This window comes from Trichosurus vulpecula, chromosome 7 (genome assembly GCF_011100635.1).
Source record: "Trichosurus vulpecula isolate mTriVul1 chromosome 7, mTriVul1.pri, whole genome shotgun sequence".
NCBI lineage: Eukaryota > Metazoa > Chordata > Mammalia > Diprotodontia > Phalangeridae > Trichosurus > Trichosurus vulpecula.
In genome coordinates, this window is record NC_050579.1 from 75,801,131 (window position 1) to 75,826,645 (window position 25,515).

Genomic DNA, 25,515 nt, shown 5'->3' on the forward strand with positions numbered 1-25,515 from the left:
ACACTTCGCTACAAATTCTTATATTCAGAAAGGAACATCATAGTGACAGAACCACATGGACTAGAAACTCTAAGGAATAGAGGCAGTGAGCTATAGGTCTGCCATAGAAGGGAGTACATTCCCCAGCATGTCGATGTTCTGAGACAAAGTTCACTTACACATTAGAGTCTGATTTTTTCCCCTGGAGCTATGGTTTCATTGCTATTAGAAGCTCCCAAGGAGAAAATTCCTTGTTAATGCAGATCTGGAATTTTCAGGAACTTAGCCTCAGAGAGTTTCCTGGGAGGCAGTGAGAATTTAAGAAGTGACTTGCCTAAGGTCCCACAACTGGTGTGTGTCAGGAGTAGGACTAGAACTGAGATCTTAGAACTGGAGGTACCGTGTTGCTATTTTACCTCTGATTTCAGTTCCCTGGATGGATGCGAGCAAATCGCTCTCTGGCTTCAGTTTCCTCATCTGGACTAGATGGACTCAAAGGACCCTCTAAATCCATGATATTGGTGTTTTTAGTATGTAGAAAATACCAAAGATCTTCAAGAATTGTTAAAAAGTATGCTAAATTAAGAATTCAAGATAAAAGTTTTTTAATGGGAAGAGAAGGCATCTGGACCTATGATATTCTTGGTGAAGGGACTTCTCAATGAGGAAACTCACCCTACCAAGAGTTAAATTCAGACTTGAACCCAGACCTTCTTAGATCCTATATAGGTTCTTGATCTAGTAACCTCTATTACCTTCTTTTATTGTCCTGTATTACTTGACAGAATAAATATTAACTAAATACTATATCTATCTGTCTATGCATGTAATTGGTAAGAGAAAATATAATTTAAAGTATGATATAAAAGAATAGAACTTCTTGGTACAACAGAGCTCTGTTGTACCAGATTACAGTTCCCCTGTTTTAATAATCACTTCACTAAAATTTACTTCGCCAATTGTTCTATGGAAACCCCTTATGTTTCCAAAGAGCCTGGATCCTTAGTCATTGACGGCATTGGGCTGGCAATTTGTATATTCTTCCATGTCCCTCCTGGGGCTGGTTTCATGTCCATTCTGTTGCTTCATCAGAACTCAGGCATCTCATTTAGCTCAATAGCTACCAGAGCGGGATCGTGATTTTAAAGACAAATTTCCTCATTTATAGAGGAAGAGACTGAGGAACAGAGAAATGATATCTTTTTGTGCAAGGTTATACAACAGCCAAAGGATAGATGGGAATAAAACCCAGATTTCCTGACTCCTAGTCCATAGCTCTTTCTGTACTTAATCTTTGTTTCTCTATGGTCTCTCTGAAATCCCCCAACCTTCCTCAGTAGGTAGGGTTTCTGCCTCTACTGTTCTTGTTCCTGGGTTTTGATCCAATCACCTTTGGCTTAGTCCATGTCTGCCATTTTGCATTACTCTTCTTATTGGTGGAGATTGATTGATTACTCAGTGTTCTACACCTCGGTGAAGGGTGGAGTTGGGGAGAATTTGAAAGACAAGAGAGATACTGGTCTTCCATCTTTAAAAGAGAAGACACATGGTTCCAGATTCTGAAAATCTTCTTTCTCCAGCTTTACCAACCCCATCCCTTATGCAGGTATGGATCATTGAATAATCAATACTAGCAAGTATTTTTTTCTCTCTTTTTTGTGTTTTGTTGCTACTTGCTCTTAGATCTAACTCCCTTATGGCACTTTTCACTTATTTCCTTATATTATTGTTGTCATTTTATCGTATATCATAGAATCATAGCATTTAGAGTCAGTAAAGATCTCACACAACATCTAGTCTAATTCATATCTGGAAAAGTTTTTTCACTGCAATATTCCTGACAAGTGGTCATTCAGCCTCTGCTTAAAAGCCTCCACTGAAATGGAAAACCCCCACATCCTGAGGCAGCCCATTACCCATCTGAAGAACTCGAGCTCTTAGGAAGTTTTTTTTTGTTTTGTTAAGCACAGCATCTTGCACATTGTAGTACTTAAGAGATACTTGTTGAGGGATAATTTGACTCTTTGTAACTTCCCTCCATTATTCCCAGCTTTGTCCTCTGGAGACAAGTAGAATACATCTAATTCCACTTCCACATGACAATATTTCAAACACCTGAACACAGCTATCATGTTCCCCTGAGTCTTTTCTTCTTCAGACTAAACATATTCAGTTCCTTCTTCTAATCCTCTTATGAAATTGGACTGAAGGCCCTTCGTCATTCTGATTGTCCTCTTTTGTGCATTGTATCCGTATATTTGTGTGGAAATGGTAGACATGTCATATGATAGATCTGGTCAAAGGCTTTCCAACTTGGCAAGTGGAAGTGTGGGACCGTTTTGTTTTTAAGGTCTGTATCCCCAGCATGTAACACAAAGTTGTGTTCATTGTAGATGGTTTGTTGATCTGGTAGGACTCAGCAGAGCTTACATTCTCCTAGCATAGCCTTTGAGAACCCAGGATCACCTTCACCTCTATATTCACTACAGTATAAGGCATCAAGGTAGGACTTTAATAAAAGATTATTATTTTCTTTTAAATTTCATAATAGATTTTAAACACATTTTATGGGGAAAAGTGTTTGTTGTTGTATTCTATGAGACATGGAACACAAATCTTCAAAGAACTGAAGATAAATATCACACAGAAGGCAATGGAGAGGCCCATAGTTGGTGAGATGAGTCGGCAACATTAACAAATAAAGGATTTCAAAGGAAAACAGGAGTAAAGCATGTCAACAGGGGAGTGTTTGATCAAAAAAGGATGAGCTGGGCAAATGTCAAGATCAGTCATTAACAGGGAGATAGCTCAAGTGTTCCATTCTTAATCTTGCAATGTAAGAAGAAAAGGAATAAGGCCCTGGGATGTTTGGTGGACTTGGTGATGGTTGGCACCTTTAGAGAAAATACCCACATTGGTAAAATAGCAAAGCCATTTGAGCATCAGAGTGTCCATAGAGATTTTGAAGCAGCCTGGTATAAAGGATGGAGGAAATGCCTTTTAGTTAGGAAGAACTCAGTTCAAATTCTGCTGCTCACACCATATGTTGACTACTGGCAAATCACTTTATGTCACAGTGTCACAGGTCACTTCCTAAGACTGTTCCAGATAAGTTGCTGACCTGAATGGGTAAAAGGACTTTCCTTCACAGTGAAATAGCAAGTCTAGATAGAAATAAATTGTATCAATTACCTCCTGGCAGTATAAATCTACACTGAGTTCCTAAGGAATGTATATGTTACCATTTTATTGAGATTTAGAGATTTAATTTGCAGCTTCTTACTTAAAGCCTTGATCAGGTTGGCTACTTTACAAAACATTGTCAGTCCTAGGAATTCTCAAGATAGATCACACTAAATGCACATTTGTAACCAAGCACTCAAGAGTGAATAGAAAATGAACAGTTTAAACATGCCTTCATATCACACATATACACACACTACAAACTCTGAAAGTGCTTTGTTCAGATTCACAAAAAGTAAGATGACAAGTTCTTTCTTTAAACTGGGGACGAAACATGCTGAATAGCCTCTGTTTACTCATTGAAAGCTTCTTGCATCATCCTGTCTATTGTTATCCTTTTAAAAAGATCAGTTAGAGTAATTAGAATCAGGAAGACCTGGATTCAAATCCTGTTTCAGACATTTACTAACTGTTACCTTGGGCAAATAATTTCAATTTATCTAAGCCTAAGCATTCTCAATGATTACTAGTATGCTGGCACCATTGGCTGAAAACAACATCATTATAACTGTGGAACCTAGAAGTTCAGATTGACTGAAACAACATGAACAGAAAATGACAAAGCTATTTTAGTCTCTTTTATTAATTAATGTCTTTTGTTTTTTACATAAACACAGTTTCCTCTGGTATCCCCACTCTTCCTTTCCCTGAGAGCCACCTTATATAAGAAAAAGTGTTTTTAAAGACAAAAGAAAAAGAAGAAAAAAATCAGTGTAACTGATTAATTTATTGAAAAAGCCTGAAAATACATACAATGTGCAACACTTGGGCACTAGGATGGATTAGTTATATCTTCTCATGTTTCTTCTTTAGAGCCATGGTTGTTTTCTATAATTTTTCAACCTTTACTTTTGGTATTTTGTGCATGGGGTTGTCCTGTCCATTTAAATTGTTATAATCATTGTGCATAGTACTTTCTTGTCTCTACTTCACTCTGCATCAATTTATATAGATTTTTCTATGATTCTTTCTATTTGCACCATTTCATACAGCAAAATAATATTGCATTTCATTTATGTATCATACTTTGTTGAGCCACTTCCTACTTAATAGATATCTACTTTATTTCCATTTCTTTGCCATAGCAAAAACGGCTGCTAGAAATATTTTGATCTATATGAGGACTTTCTTATTGATAGCCTTCTTGGGATATTAACCCAGCTATGGAACCTGTGGGTCAAAGGATATGGACATTTTAGCCACTTTGTTTGAATTATTCCAAATAGCTTTTCAAAATTATTGTACGGATAAACAGCTCCACCGATACATCAGTGTGCCTATCTTCTCACAATCTCTCCAGTATTGACTATGACCATTTTTGTCACCTTTGCCAATTTGCAGGCAATGAAGTTAAACTTTGGATTGTTTTGATTTGCATTTCTCCTCTTGTTAGTGTTTTGGAATATTCTTTCTTGTGGTTGTTAATATTTTATACTTCTTTTGAGAATTATTATTTATATCTTTTGACAACTTATCTTTTGGGGATTGACTACTGGATATGTGGGGAGAGAGAGAGAGAGAGAGAGAGAGAGAGAGAGAGAGAGAGAGAGAGAGAGAGAGGTAGAAGAAGAAGAGAGAAAGGGAGAGGGAGAGAGGGAGAGGGAGAGAGAGAATGAATGTACTTCTTAACTCTACATCTTTTTATCCTTGTCTCCATTAAATATTTAAGTCTTCTATGAGGACTTGCTGGATTATCCATTTAGTGTTTTCTCCCTTCTCAAAATACACTATGTTACACTTATTTTTTTGCTTTGTGTATCCCTCCAGTGGAATGGAAGCTTTTTGAGGGTAGAAACTGTCTTGTTTTTAATCTTTGAATCCCCAGTGCCTAGAACAGTGCCTTATACCTATCAACTGCTTAATAAATGTTCATTGCACTTAATTATATTAGTAATTATGGTTCAGTATTAGGAAGGCTTAACAATCAAAAGCATCCAAATATACAACATGTTCTTTGATGTATTAAATGCATTGTCCCTGGAAATATTCAATTATAGATTTTAACTTTTATTCCTGATATTCTAGGTAGAATCCTTGTATATCTGGAGGTGAGATTAGACTAAATGGCCTCTAAAATTCTTACAGATGCTAAAATTCTCTTATTCTAATGACATAATGTACCTGGAGGGTAGGGCATAGAGAGAGAGAGAAGAGAGGAGAGAAGGAAAGGGAGGAGAGGTGAAGAAAAGAAAGGTTAGGTTAAACTAGTGTCACTCAATCCCTTTTCTATTTAGGGAAGTAAAGCCAGAGACTTGACAAATTCTCTAATGAGTTTTTGACCATCAATTCGGTGGTCATTGAACCCAAAGACCCATGGAAGAGAAATTCATTTCAGGCCAAGTTAAGAGGGACTGCAGGGCCTTGAGTTCAAAATCAAAGTGACTTAAGCAGAGTTAAGACAAGTCACGCAGCACTGAAAAAAAAAAGTTCCGAAGAAGAGAAGCAGTTAATGGAAGAATTCTAAGATGAAGTCAAAAGGCAAGTCCGAGGTCCATAGATCTTGTGCATTTCCTGGTGCAGTGTGGCTGAGAAACAATCTTTGTAGCTGTTGTCTGAGGGAAGCTTGGCTGACTACAGAGAACTTCACTGTTGTTGACTAAGAAACCTTCTGCAAGCTTCAAAGACATTGATTGATAGAGGAAGACTTGCAGGCAGCCCTGAAGAGAGTACTTCATCCATGGTCTGTAGCTGATAGAATTAAAGAGTAGGGTAAGAGCAAACTACAAGAGCCTTATTTACCCCAGCAGTCAGCCCCATCCCATCCACGCTGTTGGTGGCAGTCACGAAAAAAGCTGGTGAACAAGTTGTAAACACAGCATCCCTACTCTATGTTGTAAAGTGTATTAGGTGATCCTGAAAATTAGTCAGAGCTGACAGCCAGATAGAGCAAAGAAAATTCCTGATAGATGGTATCTGAAACACAATACTTGGCATGAAATAGTGAAGAGAACAATCTGGCAGGGAGTGGTTCCATCAGGGAACAGCATGATGATATTTTTGGAAGGTATCTCTGGTACCTCTTCAGTGTTTGTTCCCTGGTCACATATTTGAATTTGAATCCCCTCATGCTGATGACCTGCCCAGATGTCCCTCATGTGTGAAGATTTGTAATATTAATTAATTTGAGACTTTTTTACTGTTTCCTCTTTTAGCACTTATTTAATCAAGTGCCCCTGAAGAGTTTGGCCTTTGTTTCCTTGATTAAATTAAGAGTCCTTGATGACCTCCTTGCTTCAAGGGAAAGCCTAGTTTACATTGGTTTGAGTGACATGTTTGTGACATCAGGCTTTTAGACCACGTGGGTTTAAGTCGCATTTTTGTGACACTTTTAGGTCATGTGAGTGAGTTGCATGTGTGACTCACCTTTGACCCTGTGCAAGATATATAAACCCAGAGGGGCTCTGAGCCACTGGAGGAGTGGCATGTGACTCTGGGCCAGCTGCTGTTAGGAGCTCCCTGGCTTGTGAACTCAGATGTTGATGGTTTCTTGGTAGCTATGAATTGTGATCTGGTCTGTTTATACTGTGTATGTTTGTAACTTCTTTGTATTTCCTCTGAAGTTCAGGTTGCTGGCTTTTCCTCCTGAACTAAATGAGTTTATATGTATATGTTGGATTAAGGTAAGGTTATCAACCCCTTAAAGTTGCTTTCCTTATTAAAGCAGATCAAAAGAACCTGTGCTGGCAGTGTTCTTCTTGTTGGGCTTGTGTTGGTCTTTCACCCCCACAACAGCTGCTAGCTGAATTGTTGCAACAAGATTCCACATGCATTTCCTTTGAAGAAACATTTTTCCCCTTGAGTATTATCAATTTTGGAGTGAGCTTAAGTTTAATGGGTAGGATGTGAAATTATCACTTTATAATGTTTTTTTATAACTTTATATTGATATTTAATTAAAATGCCTGATATGACAATAGAAGATCTCTTTTGTCACAAATAACTAGAAGGTCATCTGGCTAACTGGTTAAAAAAATAATAATAAAACCTTATAGTGGAGGCTCATGAGCTTTGGCTGATAGAAGATTCTGATCCACAAAATATAAGAGTCTAGGGTACCTAAACAGATGGACAAGAATGAAAGTGTCTACCTGGGACATGTGTATGTGTTTGTAAATTATGTGTGTGTATCTTTATATCAGGATCTACCCATCAGCTTGTCTGTCTGACTGTCCATCTATCTACCAGGTATCTTTAAATTAAGGTCTCATATCTGCTGTACAGCTCCAGGTATTTGCAGAAATCCTAGGAAGAAAAAGTTGAACAGTTGGCATGAATTATTTTGTTCATTATTTTTACTTGGTACATTGCTAAGCATTGGATCATCCTTTAGTGTGTTTGAAATAATATAAAATTCAAATTGATGCACACATGGAACTTCTCTGAAAAGGTACAAATGGACCCTGCCAAAATTAAGAGGACATTTTTTCAGTACTTATGGCTGTTACTTCTGACTTGGACAAAGAAAAGATGCATATATATACCCTCACATTTTAGTGTCATTCATACATAGTACTGAAAGCCTATGTATTTCATAATTGATTTTCAAAATTCCTAGGCATTGATTTTGTATTTCTGTATCTCACCTAAATGATAGGCCAATTGACATTTGTGTTATTAATAGTCCCTTTGAAAAGCATACTCTTGATACCATTTGCTTTTGAATGACCCTAAATTCCTATCTTTAAGTAATCAGATTTTTTCTTATAGATCATAACACATATATACTATAACTTATGTGCATGTGTGTACATATATGACAAATATACATATAGGTAACCTCTTGCAAAACCTAAGACAATGCCTGGAATTTCAGCGTTTAATAAATACTTATTGATTTATTATAAACTACAACCTACAGAAAACCACATTTTTTGTTGACTTATAAAAAATAATTCCATAGCTAGTGAAAGGCTGTTTTAAAGATATTCCTCTACCAAGGAATTCCTCCCACCTATGTCAAAATCATGATGCAGCAACAGAGACCTTTGTTCAAAACCCAATGATTATAAATATAGTGAAGTGTAAACCAAAAAGTTGCATATCATATTGTCAAAGATATTTGCCACTGCCATGGAGGATGTCCAGTACAGATTCCAAATGGCAGAGAGATTATTTTTTATATATGAAGTTTTCAAAATTCTCTTTACAACTAATAATAATCATGTAGAACTTTAACTTTTACATAGCACTTTACAAATATTATTTCATTCGATCCTCACAACAACCCTGGCAGTTAGATAGTATAATTATCCCTATTTTACAGATAGGGAAGCTGAAAGACACAGAGGTTAAATGGATGGCCCAGGGTCACATAACTGGTAAGTGTGTGAGACCAGATTTGAACTCAGGTCTTCCTGACTCCAGGTCCAGTACACTATCCATTGTGTCATGTAGCTACATCTAAAATGATGTGGGGATCCCATCAAACCCTGAAACATTGTAAAGACTCCTTAATAATATCTATAATCACCATAAGAGTTCAGCTTAATTAAATGTTGTGGAGGAGGGAAGGAATATCAAATACTTGTTTTTTGGCTGTCTTTTGTATCCCCAGTGCTTAGAACAGTGCCTGGCATATAGTAGGCACTTAATAAATGTTCACTAACTACTCTTTGAGTCCAACCATTCAACTAGATTTCAGTCAGTCTAAATGCAGTATTCCATATCTCTTCATATTCTTACAGAGAAGGGTATAAAATATTTTACCAAAAGCTTTGTTAAAATTTAAGAAAATGATCCACAGTGTTCCCTTCATGTACTGTTTAGTTACACGTCAAGAAAGGAAATGAGATTAGTTTGGCATGGCCTGTTCTTCATAAAATCATGCTGACTCTTTGTCATTACCACTTACCTTTCTAGAGGTTCAACAATCATCTCATGAAAGATCCCTTCCAGAATTTTCCTAGAAACTGAAGTACAATAAATAAATTAATAACCAGAGAAGGAATTGTGCCATTCATATAAAGAGGCCAGTGGATAGCCATGTGTCCCTTGGGCGACCATACATTGTCAGTATATCTAAAGAAAAGTTCTATTATGTTAGGCGTATTCCCTGTAGAGAATTTATGGGATAAAAGGGAAAAGAAGCTACCCACGAAAGGAAGGATTCTTGATTATTCAATATATTTTCTTAAATCCTCATAGCTATTTTGTTCACAGATAAGTAGATTTTGTTGGCTAGATGACTGCAAAATAATGCTGGCTGTTATTTATGTATTTCCCCTGAACAAGAACAGGGTACCAACTCATATTTTCTGATTTAAATTTTTGTCAATTTTAATCATTAAGCCCTGTTATTTGCTTTGTTGTAGTAATATAGGAAATCTTGACAGACTGGAAATATTTATATGTAACTGAGATAACAATATTACTACTTGTACAAGTTTATCACATATAATCCTTAATTAGTTAATTCCTAGATGACATTCCTTTGATACAGGTTGGCATTGTCTATATTTTACAGATGAAAACCTGAAAACTGAAGTTAAATGACTTGCTCAAAGCCAAACTAAAATTTAGTATAGCAAATAGAAGACTAGAATTGAAAGCTACTGACTCTTAGTCATGTGGTAGATACTAGGCCATGGTATATCTGTGCTCTTAGGCATACCTGTAAGAAAATAGTATATATTATAATAATTTCCAATAACATAAAATATTTAAAAATTGAATTATAAAAGCAGAAATAATGAGAAGATTTTAGGAAACAGTATAAATGTTCAAGTCAGCTATTCTGAATGTGGAAGGAGAAAATTCAGTTATAAATGAAAATAGGCAAAGCATTCTCAGTTAGTTAAAAATAATGGAGGTACTGAACTTTTAAATTTACTGAAATCCTTTATTAAGTAAGAAAAGTTGAAGGCCAAGGAATTGGCCAGCTAGTTGGGAAGGGAACCCTTGCAAAGGCCATTACTGACCAATAAGAAATGATGAACTACTTCCATAGTACTGAGTATTTATGAGACCTTGAAGCATGACAGTAAAATTATGGTGTTAAAGAAACTGACTAAAGGACTAAGCTGGCCTTCCAACAAAAATCATAGATGAAAGAAATTCCAGCAAAATTTCCAAGTTCCTATCTATGATTCATAGGTCAGTGAGAAAAAAAAGAGAGTTCTAGTACATTTCCTGCCAGATGAATATATAAATTGTTCAGTGTTCTTGAGATCTGATGAATAGCAAAAATTGCATTATATAACAATTTTACATTTATAACAGAAAATTGTAACTCTAAAGGAAACTTGTTTGGTTTTCAAAGCTCTTTATAATCTGTCCCTCCTTCCCCTACCTCTTATCTTCTTATTTCTCATGCTTATGGACATGATGGTAAATGTCTAAGAATGAGCTCTCCGAAAAGCACCACCCACTTTCAAATTTAATCTGAACAAACTACATATACACTAACATCTCACACCATGTATCAAACTCAAAATGGATACATGATTTAGACGTAAAGGATGATGTCATAAGCAAATCAGTGGATCATGGAAGAAATCACTTGTCAATTCTAGAGACTAGAGAAGAGTTTGTGACCAAATGTGATAGAGAAGTTCACAGGAGGGTAAAATGGATACTTTTCATTTTGTAAAATTAAAATTTATTTTTAAACTCTTAAACAAAACTAATGTAACCAAAATTAGAAGAAAAACAGGAAAAAGCAGAAAAAATCTTTGCAGCAAGTTTTTCTCACAAAGTTCACTTTTCTAAAATATATAGGAAACTGAGTCAAATTTACAAGAATAAGTGCCATTCCCCAATTGACATATGGTCAAACAATATGTATAGGCAGTTTTCAGAGGAAGAAATTCAACCTATTAAAAGCCATATGAAAAAATGCTATGTATCATTAATAATTGGAGAAGCAAATTAAAACACCTCCGAAGTACCACTTCACACCCATCAGATTGACTAAAATGACCAAAAAATAAAATAAAATAAAATGACAAGTGCTAGATGAAATGTGACACAATAGCTGTGCACTAGTCCAGTCATTCTGGAAAGCAGTTGAAGTGGTGTCCAAAAAGCTGTGCATACCCTTTGATTCAGCCATACCACTGCTAGGGCTATGCCTCAAAGAGATCAAAGAATAAGGAAAGGAACCCATATGCACAAAAATATTGATAGCAACTTTTTGTGCTGGCAAAGAATCAGAAACTGAAGGGGTGCCAATCAGTTGGGGAATGTCTGGCCAAGTTGTGATATAAGATTGTGGTGAAATACTATTGTGCTATAAAAATGATGAAGGAGGTTTCAGAAAAAAAGAAAAAAAAACATGTGAAGACTTGTATGAACTAAGTGAAGTGAGCAGAATTAGAAGAACATTTCATAGAATTACAATATTGTAAAGATAATGAACTATGAAAGACTTAATAACTTTAATCAATACCATGGCCAACCATAATTTCACCTCCAGAAAGAGAGCTAATGGACTCAGAGTGCAATTCAATCATATTTTGTTTTTTTTTCCAATTTTTTTTGGGGGCAAGAGATTCTTTCAACATGACTAATGAGGAAGTTTCCTTTGCACGATTTATACATATTTGCAATGGATTTTGTTTTTCTTGTATTTTAATCAATAGGACAGGAGAAGGAGGGAGAGATAATTTGGAACTGAAAAATGAAATAAAATTGAATTAAAAATAATTTTATTATTAATATGTTCTCCATCACTTTTGTAAGTCTAGAAATCAACAAATCAATACAGCAAGCTCTGATTTACAGTGTTTATTAGCTTCCAAAGTATAAAATGGTCACACTGAAAATTGAACATTTGGTTCTCAAGATCCATTCAAACTGGCTTCAGGACACCCTTGACCTTAATTATTCCCTAAAACTTTGCATTTGAGGCATTTCCTAGCTGTTCCTCACAGAAGATACTCCATTTCCTGAGGCTGGACAATTTCACTTGTTATCTCCCAAGCCTAAAATTCTCTTCATCCTCGTCTCTGCCTCCTGGATTTTCCTGGCTTCCAACAAATAAAATTCCAACTTCTACAAGAAGCCTTTTCCATTGTTTCTTAATGTTAGTACCTTCCCTCTGTTGATTATCTCTAGTTGGTCCTGGGCAGTCGTTTGCAAGGTGTATCTTCCATTAGACTGTGAACTTTGGGAGTGCAGTTTTTGCCTTTCTTTGTATTCTCAGAACTTTGCACAATGCCCAGCACACAGTGCCTACAATTGGGATCCAGATTCCCGACTCTTCATCATATGGTAGGCAATAGGCCATGATATTTTTGTGCTCATATGCTGTGACCAACTGATTGTATATGTGTAAAATTCAATCCGTTGAAATCGTCACATTTTTATCTCTCATTAAAATTCTGAAAATAGTTTTATTTATGAAATATTTATAAAAAATTGAATATGATGGAGAGTAAAAAATATTTAAAGCACAATATGAAAATTCTGTTGGAATTGAGACCTTGTTAGGAATAACGTTGCATTGTTCCTTGTTTTCAGTGATAATTTTCCATTAAAACTAACATGCTGAAATATTTTTTACTATTCTTAGCAATGTAAAATGTCTGATTAGGCAAAAAAAAAACATTCCCCAACTCCCCCTTTTCATTTTTTATATTGCTAATTTGTTTTTTTCTTTTATTTTTTTAAATCAAATTAAATAGTGTCATCTATTTTATTGGTTTTATTATAAATCCAGCTCCCTAGTTTTATGTATTAGTTTTATGGTTTTCTTATGTTCAGTTTTATCAATCTCTCCTTTAATTTTCAGAATTTCCAATTTGGTGTTGAGGACTTTTAATTTGTCCTTTTTCCAGTTTTTTTAAACTTGTATGTCTTATTCATTTATCTGCTCTTTTTCTATTTTAATGACATAGACACTTAGAAATATACATTTTCCCCTAAGTACTACTTTGGCAACATCCCATAAATTTTGGTATGTTGTTCCATTGTTGTCATTCTCTTTAATGAAATTATTTATTGTTTCTATAATTTGTTCTTTGACCCACTCATTCTTTAGAATTAGATTATTTAGTTTCCAGTTAAATTTTAATCTATGCTTCCATTGACCTTTATTGAATATAAATTTTATTATGTTATGATCTGAAAATGATTCATTTAATATTTCTGGTTTTTTGCATTTGATTTTGAGGTTTTTATACCCTACTACATGGTCAATTTTTGTGTAGGTACCATGTACCACTGATAAAAAGGCATACTCTTTTTTATTCCTATTCACTTTTCTCCAGAGGTCTATTATATTTAATGTCTCTAAACTTTTATTCCTCTCCTCAAGTTGTTGTTCATTTTTTGCTCAGAGTTATCTAATTCTGAGAGGGGAAAACTGAAGTACCCTCAGTATAGTTTTCCTCTCTTATTTCCTCCTTAATTCATTTAACTTTTTTTTTTAAAGAATTTGGATGGTATACTATTTGGTGCATATATATTTAGTATTGTTATCACTTCACTTGTCTATGATGTCTTTTAGTAAGATTTAGTTTCTTTGCTTATCTCTTTTAATTAGATCTAATTTTGCTTTTTCTTTGTCTGAGATCATGATTTCTACATGCCTTCTTCACTTCAGCTGAAGCATAATAGATTTGCTCCAGGACCTTATTTTTATTCTCTGTGTGTGTGTCTCTCTGCTCCAAGTGTGTTTCTTGTGAACAACACATTGTAGGATTCTGGGTTTTAATCCAATCTGTTATTTGCTTTAATTTTATGAGTGAGTTCATCCCATTCACATTCACAGTTATGATTACTTACTATGCGTTTCCCTCAATCCTATGTTCCCCCGTTTGTCCTTTTCTCTCTTTCTCCTTTTCACCCTATCCCTCTTCAAAAGCTTCTGACCACCAACTCTCCATTCCAAGATGTCTTCTATTACTCACTCCCTTCTCTTATTCCCCACCCCTCATTCTTCCCTGTATGGTAAAATAGATTTCTATACCCAATTAAATGTGTATGTTTTTCCCTCTTTCAGCCAATTCTGGTAAGAGTAAGGTTCAAGTGTTGCCTACCACACATGCACCCTCATTTCCCCCTCTACTGTAAAAGCTTTTACTGTGCCTCTTTTATGTGAAATAATTTACCTCATTCTGCCACACATGCACCCTCATTTCCCCCTCTACTGTAAAAGCTTTTTCTGTGCCTCTTTTATGTGAAATAATTTACCTCATTCTGACTCTCTATTTCACCTTCTTCCAGTGCATCTCTCTTTTTCACCCCTTAATTTTGTTTTTTCAGATGTCATCCCATCGTAGTCACTCATACCCATGCCCTCTTTATATAATCTTTCTAACTTCCCTAGTATTAATAGTTATAAATATCTTCCCATGTAGGAATATAAACAATTTAACCTAATTGAACTCCTTATGTTTTCTTTTTCTTGTTTATTGTTTTTATGTTTCTCTTGAGTCTTGTATTTAAAAATCAGATTTTCTGGCCAGCTCTGTTCTTTTCATCAGGAATACTTGAAAGTCCTCAGTTTTATTAAATATCCATTCTCCACCACCCCCCCCCCCCAGAGAATTATATTCAGTTTCACTGAGTAGGTGATTCTTGATTCTAATCCTAGCTCCTTTGCCCTCTGGAATATCATATTCTAGGCCCTCTGATCCTTTAATGTAAAAGCTGATAAATCCTGTGTTATCCTGACTGTGGCTTCACGATAATTGAATTGTTTCTTTCTGGCTGTTAGTAGTATTTTTCTACTGGACCTGGGAGCTCTTGAATTTGGCTGCAATATTCCTGGGACTTTTTATTTTAGGATCTCTTTTGGGATTTGGGAATTTGGGGAATTGTTTCAATTTCTATTTTACTTTCTGGTTATTGGATATCAGGGCGGTTTCTTTCATGATTCCTTGAAAGGTTTTGTCTAGGTTCTTTTTTATCATGACTATCAGGTAGTACAATGATTCTTAAGTTATCTCTTCTGGAACTATTTTCCAGGTCAGTTGTTTTTCCAATAAGGTATTTCACACTTTCTTTTATTTTTTTTTCAATCTTTTGCTTTTTTTTGAGTGTTTCTCCATGTCTCTTGGAGCCATTAGCTTCCATTTGACTAATTCTAATTTTTAAGGAATTATTTTCTTTAATTAGTTTTAGTACCTCATTTGGCCAGTTTTACTTTTTAAGGAGTTCTTTTCTTCAGTTAATTTTTGTACAAATTTTTCCATTTTTTGTGCTTTCTTTATCAAGCTGTTGACTCTTTTTCATGATTCTCTTGCATCATTCTCATTTTCCCTCCACATCTCTTATTTGATTTTTAAAATACTTTTTGAGCTATTCCAAGAATTCTTTTTGGACCTGAAATCACTGTACCTTTTTCTTTGAGGCTTTGTATGTAACCATTTTGACATTGTTGTCATCCTCTTGAGTTAGTGTTTTGATTTTCCCTATCACTGTAATAACTCTCATTTCCCTCACAGATATGCATACATACACATTTTTATTTATTTTTCAGCCAATTAGTATATATTATGTGCCAGGTACATTGGCCAGTGTTCTAAATATTGGGAATGTGAATAAAAAGCAAAAAATACACCCTGCCCTCAAGGAACTTTATTCTAACTGGGAAAAATGTAAAAAAAAAAAGGTATATATAAGAGATTAGATGGAAGATAACCATACAAAGGAAAGCACTAGCAACTGAGAGAAATAGGAAAGTTTGCCTATAGAAGGTAGAATTTGACCTGAATCATGAAGGAAATCAGGGATTCAAAGAGACAGGGATGAGTTTATTGGTTCCCAAATGCAATGCAACCCATGTTCTTGCTTCTATTATCTTCTGATTTCAGTTCACCACTCACTTTCACTATCTCAAATATATGTATCTAGCATTGATTCGATTGACTGATCATCCAATGGAATAACATGGTTTAGAGAGTAATCATTTTTATTCTATTTAGTTTTTCCTCATATTGTTTGCTGGACTGCTCTCTTGAGTTATCATGGATCTTATCATAAGCACTCTGAAATACATTGGGGATTCAATACAATCAGTAGTCTCATGAGAAAATAGGAGCATCCTGAGAACCTTATCCTCTTAGAAGATTCCCCCTCCCACCAGAGGAATGGATTACTCTATTTAAACATTATAAAACTAAACTCATTAAATAAACGTTTCCTCCAAAAAAAATTCAGTGCAGCCACTAATTTTAACTGACTTTTCACCTAAATTACAAATCAATTAATGTCTTCATATAGACTTTAGTTTTAGAGTATGTGAATGCACTTCTGTGTGTGTAAAGTAGTCGAGAAAGTTACTACCAGTGGGCCAAAATTGGACAAGAGTGACCTTCGTCAAACTGTCTATTGTAAAGGGTCTCAGTCCATGAATAAAGTTTCGTTTCTCCTTTACTGATTTTCTTTCCTTTTTTGCATATTTTAAAGGCTGCTGGAGCAGATGCCCTGGAGTTAAATCTATCATGTTCACATGGCATGGGAGAAAGAGGAATGGGCTTGGCCTGTGGGCAGGTAAGGACCTCAACCTCTCCTTTTTGCATGTCTGAGCAGCAATGCAGGCCAGTGTATCAATGGTTATTGCGCCTCCTGCTCCTAGGCCTACGAAACAGATTACTGGCTGGAGAGTTTCAGGTCTGCATTGTTTAAATATTTAGTACTTAAAAAGTGGAAAATGAGAGAAGCTGAAATTACACAAAGTGTTTAGTTTTATTGAGGAAAAAATTACATTATGTGCTTGACAGGAAGTAATATCATAACAAATAGTTTTTAAAAGCGCTGAGGCAGAATTAGCTGCTTTCAAATGCAATGTTCTTTATTCATTCTTAATGCTGATCCAGTTTCCCTGGAGCAATATCCTGGCCAAAGTGCATTGTTCATAGTGATTTTGTAGTAAATGGGGCACAGCACAAATTGCATTTTACATTTTTTAGCATCTGATCATTATTCCCTAACTATATTTCAGGAGTCACAGGAAGAATTTGTTACTATTTTTATATCTGTATACAATGCATAGAAACTTCCACATTACAATACTTTTGATGGACTAACTTGAATATAAAGCAAAGGAATTCTGAAGATATAACCTAGATGCAGAATTACAGGATAAGATCTTGAAAGGCTTCATTGCTAAAAATGAAACATTTTGGCTTTCACTTATCTGTTAATCTTGTAAAAAATCCATAATGATATCAGTGCCATAATGAGAATCATTTTTGAGTAGTGGTAGATTGGTGATGTCTGCTCAATGTATTCTTATTCCAGATTTTTTTCTATTGATGGGGAAGCAAACTGGACTCACTTTCTCTGATATAAAGAGCTCTCAATATGGAAACTCCCTCCAGTGATGTAGAACAGAGTTTTGTCCATTATTTAAAGTCTTAGAGCGTTGCCCAGGGCACTGAGAGATTTAGTGACTTGCCTATATGTGGTCATACAACTAGTATTTTCTGAGGATAGGCAGGAATCCAGGTTTTCAGTACCAAAGATGCACTTGGTACTCAATTTGGTAGACTGTTATTTTAACCTAGTCAAGTGAACATAATTTGTATATAAAAATATCTTACAAACACCTTTTTAACCTTCAGAACAGCCTTGAATTAGGTGAAATGTATTTTTCTGAGGAGTGTTTTGCCTAAGGTTTCTGGTTCACACTGCCAAGTTTATTGGGAGACAGTAAGGAGTTCTGGAATGAAATACAAGAGTCAGCACTTCTAATCAAAAGAAATCATTAGATAAAAAGCTCTCCATGAATGAGGTAAATGACCTGAAAACTGGTTTCTTAACTAGCACAGAATCTGATTTCAACAGGTGGAAAGCTGGAGGGAAAGCTAGACGGTGCAGTGGATAAAATGCCAGGCCTAGAGTCAGGAAAACCTCATCTTTGTGAGTTCAAATCTGGCCTCAGACACTTACTAGCTGTGTGATCCTGGCCAAGTCACTTAACCCTTTGTGCCTTAGTTCCTCATGTGGAAGTTATGCTGAAAAAGGAAATTGCAAACCACTTCCTTACCTTTGACATCATGAAGAGTCAAACACAACTGAAAGGACTGAACAAGAAGAAACAAGGGTTTGAGGCAATTATAGTTTCCCAACTTGAATCAAAATTTTCCCTTAACTCCTTTTATTACTTAGGGAAGTTAAATCTCAGCCTTCTGTGACAGAAGTTTATCTATAGGAAGATAGCATCTAACACAAAAAGTACACAACTTTGTGTGAAGTTATATCTTAGAATCATAGATGTTTTTCTCAGTCAATTAAAAGCCATCAAAGCCAGTCTCTTCATTTTACAAATGAAGAAACTGACACCAAGAGGTTAAGTGACTTTCCCAGGGTCACACAGATAGAAAGTGCCTGAGGCAATATTTTAACTTAGGGTTTCCCTGGCTCAAACCACAGAGTTCTATCCTCTAGACCACTTAGCTACCTAAATATGGTAGTCTTGAAAATGATGCTGGAGAGAATCTTTCAAAGAAGACCCATCTCAAATTCATTTTTGAGCATAAAATAATTCTAACTTTAGCTCTCTTAAAATATGTAACATTGCTTAGATATTAATTTATCTAAGTGACAGATAGTAGTTAGCAAGGAGCTCTCTGACAACATGGATTCTTGCACAATCTTTAGCTAAATCAGGAATCCAGCCATCACCAATCAGTGTTATCATTTTCATTTTTAGAAGACTTGGAGAGGATCCAAGAATAGAAGAAAAGTAGGAAACCAGGAACAAATGGAGACCAGAACTAAATAGAAAATTTGACTTTGAAATATAAGACTCAAGAGAAGCATAAAAAGGGTAAAGATGAAAGAGAAATCATAAGGGACTGAATAAGGTTAAACTATTTACTTTTCTATATGGGAGCATGATACATGTAACTTTTAAGTATTTTATCATTATTAGGCATCTTCACAGAAAATGACCACATATTAGGGCATAAAAATCTCACAACCAGTTCCAAAAAAGCAGTAATATTAAAATTAAAAGTTACATTCTATAAAGATTAAAATCTAAAAAGATTAAAAATTAACTGGAAACTAGAATGAGGCAGCTAGATGGTGCAGTGGATAAAATGCCAGGCGTAGAGTCAGGAAAATCTCATCTTTGTGAGTTCAAATCTGGCCTCAGACACTTACTAGCTGTGTGATCCTGGCCAAGTCACTTAACCTCATTTGCCTCAGTTCCTCATATGTAAATTATGCTGAAGAAAGAAATGGCAAACCACTTCATTATCTTTGCCATCATGAAGAGTTAAACACAACTGAAATGACTGAAGAAAAAGAAACAAAAAGAATGAGTGGGTCAAAGATCACAGAAACAATTATTTCATTTAAAAGAATAACAATGAGATGACATTCCAGAATTTTTGGATGCAGCCAAAGCAGTATTTGGGGGAGATTTTATATCTCTTACGTCAATAAAATAGGAAAAGAACACATCAATGAATTGGACATGCAACTAAAAACACTAGAAAAAGAACAAATGAAAAATCCTCAATTAAACACCAAAATGGAAATCCTGAAAATCAAAGGAGAGATTAATAAAATCAACATTAAAAGTAAAACAGAAAAACCCCTTTGAACTAATAAGTAAAACTAGGAGCTGGCTTTATGAAAATAATAATAAAATAGGTAAACTATTGGTTAATTTAATTTTTAAAAAGGAAGAAAACCAAATTACCAATATCAAAAATGAGAAGAACAAATACATTACCAATGAAAATGAAATTTAAGCAATTATTAAGAGTTTATTTTTGCCCAATTACATGCCAGTAAAACTGACAATCTAAGTGAAATGGAGAATGTTTACAAAAAAATATAAACTGCCTAGATTATAATATACAGATTATATATGCATGTATATGCATGTAGAATAACAGATTAACTTCTATTAAGAAGAGGGAACAGAATACTTAAATAACCTGATCTTTGAAAAAATGAACAAGCCATCAATGAGCTCCCTAAAAAAAAATGCCCAGGACCAGATTGATTCACAAGTAAATTCTACTAAACATTTAAGGAACAATCTCAACACCATATAAACTATTTGAAAAACTAGGTAAAGAAGGAGTCTTACCAAATTCCTTTTATGACACAAATTTGGTTTTGATACCTAAACCAGGGAGAGTAAAAACCTTTCCTTAATGAATACTAATGCAAAAAATTTAAATAAAATACTACCAAGGAGCTTACAGCAATATATCTATCACAAAGATCATACAGGATGACCAGATGAGATTTAAACTAGGAATTCAGGGTTGTTTCAATATTAGAAAATTATCAGCATAATTGACTGTATCAATAACAAAAGCAACAAAAATTAAATGATTATATCAATATGCAGAAAAAGCCTTTGACAAAATACAACACTCATTCTTACTAAAAACACTGGAAAGCATAGGAATAAATGGAGCTTTTCTTTAAAATAATAAGTAGTATCTATCTAAAACCAAAGGCAAGCATTACCTGTAATGGGGTTAAGCTATAGATAATATGATCAGAGTGAAGCAAGAATGTCCATTATTGCTACATTGCACTAGAAATTCTAGCTACAGCAATAAGACAATCACTTCCAGTAGGTATAGAGTAAGTGAACAAGACAAAAAATATTCCTTATTGAATTTCTGGTTACTACCCTTAATCTATTCACCTAATGAAATGTCATTTTTTACCCCTTTTGTCTTGCCCTATCACTTGCCTTTCCAAAGGCCTTTTACCAGGAACATGGATGGGGCGTTAGAGGAAAATAATATTTCTAAACATTTTTAAATTCCCAAAAAAAAGGTTGTAATATGCTTCCACAGGAACAAAGGATTTAAGAGTGGGGAATAGTTTCACATTGAATAGGTTTACTATTGGGACAAGATTGAGAAGGGAGAAAAATGAAATCAGAGCAGGGGTAATGGCTTGAGAAAGTATCAAGAGGTGGAGAGTTTAAAGGTCATGGTCAAAATAAATAATAGTATTAAGAGGAATGAAGCATAGAAGGACATGGTATGATAGAAGATTGTTATTGAATAAAAGGATTTCAGAAGTAAAGTGTATCCAGAATAGGGTGATAAGGCTAGTAAAAGGGCTCAAAACCATGTCACGCACTAATCTGTTGAAGGATCTTGGATATACAGCTTTAAGAAGGGGAGATTGAAGTATAGAGGAGAGCTATGATTACTGTTTTCAAGCATTTGAAGGGATATAATGGGGAAGAGGGATTAGACTCTTTCAACTTGATCCTGGAGGGCTAGACTAGCACCAAATTCACCTCAATGTAAGAGAAAACTTCCTCACAACTTAGGCTATCCAAAAGTGGAATGGACAGCCTTGGAAAGTAGGTAGTTCGGTTTCACTTGTCTTTTTCTAATACAGACTGCCTTTAAACACTTGTCAGTAATGTAATATTCTTCCTCTGAGAGTTAATTAGATGTAATTAATGTAGATGATGTCATTCAGTCAGTTAGCATTTATTAAGCACCTACTGCATGCTAGGTATTGTGAAAGTAACTTCCAACTATGAGTTTCTATGATTTCTTTATTTCTATGATTCTTTTGAAGGAGGGCTTTTCTTTAGTAAGCCATGTATAATTCTATAGCAACCTATTATTGATTGTTGGGTTCTTTATCTCATGACTATGGGCTGGTTCAGATTATCAGGGAGGAATCAAGTTTGCCTAGCCTTGACTCCTGTTGGAAGTCCCTAGAAATTGACCACTAAAATGGAATGTACATGGCCAGGCTGACATTTGGTGGTATTGATTATTTAGAAGTATAAGAAAGATACAGGTCCAGGGCTCAGGTAGTACAGTGGCTAGTTAGCATAAAACCTGCTCATACACTTGATCAGAGAATTTATAAATTGATGCTAGGGAATTTAAGTAAGGGGGAGGGCAGGGCAAGAGCAAGAGCAAGGATAGGGAAAGGCATGAAAAATTTCTAACCAGGGTAAGCAAGCTGAGCAGATATTATGGAGAGCATGCATGATTGTGGTCAGCAGTCATAGAGATCAAAGAGAACAAGAAGGCCAGTGGACCAGATTGATTCACAGAGCAGCCTTCCATAAAAGCAGTCTGTAATCTTTTTTTTAATATGAGAGCCCTTTGTAATGCCTAGACCTTTAATGTTCATAGACCTTCACATAGTGGTTATATGATCCATATTAATTGATTAAAATGGCAAGGACAAACTCCTATAAATTTGACAATACCTTTAAAAAGATATTTTATTAATCACAATAGCATCTATATTCATTTGAAAAAATAGTAATATATATTAATCCAACCTATACAAGGTATGTTTGATTATTTATTAACCTAAGTCATTTAATGAGATTGATCCCTTAAAAGAAGTTTAGCAAACCCCTAGGAATCCAAAGCCCGTAAGTTGGGGATTACTGTTTTGCCTCAGCAAGAATAATTATGCCAGTGGACTTGCCCTGTGAAATGACAACCCACCTAGCCCTAGCTTTTGAAAGGAGGGAGCAGGAGGCGGAGCCAAGATGGCAGCTGGAAGACAGGGACTTGGTTAAGCTCTCACCCAGGCCTCTCCAAACACCAATAAAAAATGAATCTGAACAAATTCTAGAGCTGCAGAACCCACAAAATAGCAGAGGGAAGCAGGGATCCAGCCAAGGACAGCCTGGATGGTCGCTGGAAAGGGTCTATCGCACGTATCTGGAAGCAGAGCGGAGCAGAACCCAGTGTGGGCTACGCCAGGACCAAACAGACTGGGAGCTGGGCAGAACAGGCATAGAACCCTGAATTATTTAGCTGTGGCAGTTACCAGACTTCTCAACCCACAAACACCAAAGACAACAGAGCAGGTTAGTGGGAAAAACTTCTGGGACAAAGTGAAAGGAGTTTGCGGTTGGCTACTGCCCCGAGGGCAGGAGAGGTGGTACAGCTCTGAGGCTGCTTCCAGAGCTACAGCTGCAGTTGCTTCTGGCCCCTGGCCCACCTGCTGGGAGGAATTAAGCAGCGCATTAGAGAAGGAGTGCAAAGCCTGCTTTGCCCTGCCTGGATCTGGGCAGCAATCCTGGTTGGCGGTTCTTGGGGGAGAAGGAGCACTGGTGTGTCAGAGCTTGCTGTGTAGAAGTAGCTCTGAAAACAGCAGAGCAGCCCCTCAAGCTTGGGACAAAGTACTCTCTACTCTACAAGCAGTCATACCCTGACAAAAAGCTCAAGAGTTAAGTAGTTGACTGGGAACATGAACAGGCAGCAGTGAAAACACACTCAGATTCAGTCTCAGACTTTGGAATCTTTCTTTGGTGACAAAGAAGACCAAAACATACAGCCAGAAGAAGTCAACAAAGTCAAACAGCCTACATCAAAAGCCTCCAAGAAAAACATGAACTGGTCTCAGGCCATGGAAGAGCTCAAAAAGGATTTGGAAAAGCAAGTAAGAGAAATAGAGGAAAGATTGCAAAGAGAAATGAGAATGATGCAAGAAAATCATGAAAAACAAGGAAATGACTTGCTAAAGCAGACCCCCAAAAATACTGAAGAAAATAACACCTTAAAAAATGGACTAAATCAAATGGCAGAAGACCTCCAAAAAGCCAATGAGGAGACGAATGCCTTGAAAGGCAGAATCAGCCAAATAGAAAAGGAGATCCAAAAGACCACTGAAGAAAATATTACCTTAAAAATTAGATTGGAGCAAGTGGAAGCTAGTGACTTTATGAGAAATCAGGATATTATAAAACAGAACCAAAGGAATGAAAAAATGGAAGACAATGTGAAATATCTCCTTGGAAAAACCACTGACCTGGAAAATAGATCCAGAAGAGAGAATTTAAAAATTATTGGACTACCTGAAAGCCATGATCAAAAAAAAGCCTAGATATCATCTTTCAAGAAATCATCAAGGAGAACTGCCCTGATATTCTAGAGCCAGAGGGTAAAATAGAAATTGAAAGAATCTACGGATTGCCTCCTGAGAAAGATCCCAACGGGAAAACTCCTACGAATATTGTCGCCAAATTCTAGAGCTCCCAGATCAAGGAAAAAATACTGCAAGCAGCCAGAAAGAAACAATTTGAGTACAGTGGAAATACAATCAGAATAATACAAGATCTAGCAGCTTCTACATTAAGGGATCGAAGGGCTTGGAATATGATATTCCAGGGGTCAATGGAGTTAGGAATAAAACCAAGAATCACTTACCCAGCAAAACTGAGTGTCATGCTCCAAGGCAAAATATGGACTTTCAAAAAAATAATAGAGGACTTTCAAGCTTTCTCAGTGAAAAGACCAGAGCTGAATGGAAAATCTGACTTTCAAACACAAGAATCACGAGAAGCATGAAAATGTAAAAAAGAAAGAGAAATTATCAGGGACTTACTAAAGTTGAACTGTTTTGTTTACATTCCTGCATGGAAAGATGATGTGTGTAATTCATGAGACCTCAGTATTAGGGTAGCTGAAGAGAATATACATGTATATAGACAGAGGGCACAGGGTGAGTTGAATATGAAGAGATGATATCTAAAAAAATAAAATCAAATTAAGGGATGAGAGAGGAATATATTGAGAGAGGGAGAAAGGGAGAGATAGAATGGGGTAAATTATCTCACATACAAGTGGCAAGAAAAAGCAGTTCATTGGAAGGGAAGAAGGGGCAGGTGAAGGGGAATGAGTGAATCTTGCTGTCATCGGATTTGACCTCTGAGGAGGGAATAACATACACACTCAATTGGGTACCCCACAGGAAAGAAGGGGGAAGGAGATAAAAAGAGGGGACAATAGAAGGGAGGGCAGATAGGGGGAGGAGGTAATCAAAAGTAAACACTTTTGAAAAGGGACAGGGTCAAGGGAGAAAACTGAATAAAGGGGGACAGGATAGGAGGGAGCAAAATATAGTTAGTCTTTCACAACATGAGTATTGTGGAAGGGTTTTGCATAATGACACACGTATGGCCTATGTTGAATTGCTTGCCTTCTTAGGAAGGTGGGTGGGGAGGGAAGAGGGGAGAGAATTTGGAACTCAGTTTTAAAAGCAGATGTACAAAAAAGAGCTGTTTTGCATGCAACTGGGAAATAAGATATACATGCAATGGAGCATAGAAATCTATCTTGCCCTACAAGAAAGTAAGGGAAAAGGGGATGGGGGGGAGTGGGGTGACAGAACGGAGGACTGACTCTGACTGGGAAACAGGGCAATCGGAATATCTGCCATCGTGGAGTGGGGGGAGGGTAGAAATGGGGTGAAAATTGGTAACTCAAAATCTTTTGGAAATCAATGCTAAAAACTAAAAATGTTAAATAAATAATAAAATATGAAACTCAAAAAAAGAAAGGAAGGAGCAGAAGTGATCTGTTCCATTCTTAAAGGCTCCTACCTAGCTCTCCTAAACAGTTTATCCCTCTAAATACAATGTCCCAT

General features: G+C 35.9%; 1 protein-coding gene across 1 annotated transcript in view; it reads left to right on the plus strand.

Moving 5' to 3' along the window:
* Window positions 1-25,515, plus strand: part of DPYD (dihydropyrimidine dehydrogenase) — a 1,113,082-nt gene that overhangs the window by 736,804 nt on the left and 350,763 nt on the right. The window contains exon 16 of the mRNA XM_036769110.1: window positions 16,576-16,659. Within this exon, the coding sequence (XP_036625005.1) occupies window positions 16,576-16,659 (84 nt within the window). The remainder of the gene's footprint in view (window positions 1-16,575; window positions 16,660-25,515) is intronic.